This window comes from Phacochoerus africanus, chromosome 15 (assembly GCF_016906955.1).
Source record: "Phacochoerus africanus isolate WHEZ1 chromosome 15, ROS_Pafr_v1, whole genome shotgun sequence".
NCBI lineage: Eukaryota > Metazoa > Chordata > Mammalia > Artiodactyla > Suidae > Phacochoerus > Phacochoerus africanus.
Window position 1 is genome coordinate 30,582,448 of NC_062558.1, and position 3,753 is coordinate 30,586,200.

Consider the following 3,753-nt stretch of genomic DNA (forward strand, 5'->3'; position numbering starts at 1 on the left):
GCCACAGGCACGGCCCTAAAAAGGCAAATTTTAAATGTGGACCCATAGTCCTTACATTCGAGGCTCCCAGACTTGCCCATAATTCTTGTTTATTTTATATTCATTACAAGTGATACTTGTCTCTTGAATTTCTTCTGATGGAGATGTGTTTCTGCTTACCCACGCTAACAATTGTAGTGATGATCAGGAGAAACAGTCCAAGAAGAAACCTCGCCTCTTCTGTGACATATGTGACTGCTTTGACCTCCATGACACAGAGGATTGTCCCACCCAGGCACAGATGTCTGAGGACCCTCCCCATTCCACACACCACGGCAGTCGGAGCGAGGAACGCCCCTACTGTGAAATCTGTGAGATGTTCGGGCACTGGGCAACCAACTGCAATGATGACGAGACCTTCTGATGAAGCCTCCCGTCAAGAACTGGGCTTTCTCAGATGCGCTGGCATTGAGGCAGTGACCACCAGCATCACGTGTGCGGACTTCAGGAGAACTCACGTTTATTTTTTACCCCCACCAACAAATCTAAGAAAATATTTTGCTTGTCAACAAATCACCCTTTTAGTCTCCACCTCTAAGTTTTTAAGTTAGAATAATAAATAGTTAGGTGAGTTTTCACCTCTAATTTTGTCTTCCTGATTTTTAAAAGTATTAACCAGACATTGCACCGGATGCCATTACATTTATTGTCCCTAGGGAAACCTCATAGAACAATTCCTACCCTTACAATACCTTATTTAAGTAACTTTAAATTATGCCGTTACTTTTCATATTTGCACTAAACTATTTCCAGGCTGCATTTGTATATTTAGATGTTTTGGTTAAGCTTCAACACTGGAATGAGTTGAAAAAATGTGCCATTTTGCATTTTCATCTACTCATTTAAAGTATTTTATTCTTAAAAAACTATCTGAGCTCTTTGCACTACCTGATGTTAGTAGTGCCTTTATTTCATGCTTGATGATACTTAGGTGTGATTATAAAATCATGAAACAGGTCAAGGGAGGGGAAAGCCCCTGAACTGCTGTGGGTACATTTTATAATCTCTATGCTGCACCCACGTACTCTACTGTGGTGTTCTGTTCATTGGTTTTGCATAATTTCAGCTTCTATATATTATATGTATATATTTTTGTAAAATCTATATTTTGGGAAAAAACATACACAATGTGTCTTTCTTTTCAGATTTTTACCTTTATGAAAAATAAAACACTTCAAGATATTCATCAGGACATAACAGACTAGGCCAGAAATAGCATCTTGTGGCTTTGCAGCTATTTTCTTCTTTTTGTTTTTATTTCTTTATCAGATAGAAATCACTGGGAGATTTTTCTCCGGATTTTATTTTCCTTCTCCAGCAGATATCCCCAGCAGTAATTTAATTAGATAATAAGCCACTACAGAACACCTAAATTAACCGATCTACAATCTTTACAAGTTTTTTTTTACTGTGTTTTTAGATGAATGTATGATGAGAAATTCAACATTAATAATTTTGGATTTTCTTATCACAAAAAAATAAAAATGAAGGACCTCAACCAGGAGAACTTTTATCAACCAGTTTGAATCTATTTATCTTCATTTGAATGTCTTCTAGAATATGTAAAAAGTAATAAATAAATGTATCATCCATGAGACATGTATAATAAGAAGTTCTATAATTGTATATATGCCTTTGATGTATTTTCCCCTCGAGATTATCAACTATGTGTTTGACAAGTGAAAGATAAACCTGTAATCAGTTCAAATTTTTGGTTATAAACATGAATAGGAACTGTTTCACAAACTATATGTAAAGCAGTATTAAAATTTGAGCAAACAAGTGTTCTGTATCTACATTAATAAAGGGTTATTCTTTTTTGCCAGTGGTAGTAAACTGGTATTATTCTCAGGTTTATTTGTCGTAATGGTTTTTCTACAAATGAACAAGCACTGTAGATCCAAATAGCAATTTCTACTGTAGTTGGTTGATAAACAGCTTTTAAGAAGTTATCTCAAAGCATTCTATGACCCATTCAGCATAAAATAAATACCCAAGGTGCTTATCCATTGCTATGTAAGTGGCACCAGGTACTACCAACTACCTATTAATGCATGAAGTTTTGCGAAGAAACTGGTGAAAATTGCTGTGATGTTTACCAAAATGACAAATGAACCGAGCATCTGTTTTATGAGTTTTGACTCCACCACAGGTAGATATTAATCCAGAGTAGAGTTACTAGCTGAACATTACTTTGACCTTTAAAAAAAAAAATACCCTGATAGTAGTCCTTGACTACAGCATTGACTAAACTGATGAAAAGACTCAACTACACTTATTGTGGTCATCATTTCACAGTGTATACAGAAATCATTATGTTGTACACCTAAAGCTAATATAATGTTATATGTCAATTATATCTCAATAAAAGTGCATTTTAAAAAGAAAAAAGCCTCAAACTAACACGAAAGTCTGCAATGTTTCTAGGGCAACTGCAGTACTGTAGCAATGTCTCCAAACATTGGGTCTTACACAAGTAGAAGGTCTGTTGATAACCATCTAGCATCCTGATGGTGAGTTTTTTGGTTTTTGTCACAAGGGCACCTGAGTTCCCAGACCAGGGGTCAGATCTGAGCTGCAGTTGCAACCTAAGTTGCACCTTCTGCAGCTGCCAGATCTGTTTGAGGAGGATCCTTTATTATCCTAGTTTTGCTCATTTGCACCCAAGCATGACTTCACTAACTGTGGATATTTTTACCTCTCAACATAGTTGTGCTCTCATTTAACAGTTCATGACATGGCCTGCTGAGCTCAAAGTTCACTCTCACAGATGGTGCTACAATATGTAATTCTCAGTTGAACAAAAACCCTGCACATGTGAGAAGAGTCTGGGATACAGGTTGAGAACCACGGTGAAAATCGGGTTGAGAATTAAGGCATGAAACACTCTGAATGTATGGAAACAAGTTCTTTTAAAATCTAAATGTCTTTGATAGAATCAAGACATTGAGAGTATAAGTATCTTAGTATGTATGACTGCTTATCATCCTCAAATTCCACTCATCGCTTTCGTATACTCCATGTAATTGTTCGCGTCCTTTCTTCGTAACATTATATGAAGGATTGAAGGAAACCAGGCAAGACCAAACATTTTCAAGCCTTTTTCACCTCAAAGTACTGAAATACATATATCTTCCTAATGTTATTTATTGAACAATTGTTAAATTACAGGCGCCCTAAGCCTTTTACATAAATTATACCATGTAAATTACATCTTCTTTCATCCTCGTAATTCACAAGAATTTTACCTGGATTCCACGTCGGATACCATTTGTGTGAAATACCACACATCACACAAAAGTCTATTAGGAAGAGCTAAAGGGACAAGTCACTCAAAGTTCCCGCAGCCCTTAGCCATTTTTGTAGACTGTAGCCGAAAAACCGAAAGAGCAAAGCTGAGGCCCTTTCGATAGCTATAAATCGAAAAGATTTCCATTCAAGCTCAGCTTGGTTACCATTTTGCAGCGGTATGCTTGCTGCTCTGAAGAAAGTCTCTCGATTTTTCAACGAGATGAGTAAGACCCAGAGTCTATCCTTAAACACAGCTCTCAGCGCTCGACAGCTCCTGGACTGAGGCTGTGGTCTTAAAAAGCCTCAGAATCCAAGAGGTAGAATAAAGCGGCGGGCGTTAGGGCCAAGAAAGCGGCAGACAGCTGACGATTCTAGTTTCCGGGTTTGGCGTAAGGTCGGCGGCCCGGGTCACGTGAACACGCC

General features: G+C 37.6%; 1 protein-coding gene across 4 annotated transcripts in view; it reads left to right on the plus strand.

Moving 5' to 3' along the window:
- The window catches only part of CLIP1 (CAP-Gly domain containing linker protein 1), a 146,844-nt gene extending 144,953 nt beyond the window's left edge, over window positions 1-1,891 (plus strand). For all 4 annotated transcript variants that reach the window (XM_047762143.1, XM_047762144.1, XM_047762146.1 and 1 more), the window contains one exon: window positions 178-1,891. In XM_047762143.1, the coding sequence (XP_047618099.1) occupies window positions 178-403 (226 nt within the window). In that variant the 3' untranslated portion in view covers window positions 404-1,891. The remainder of the gene's footprint in view (window positions 1-177) is intronic.
- Window positions 1,892-3,753: the final 1,862 nt, after the last annotated feature.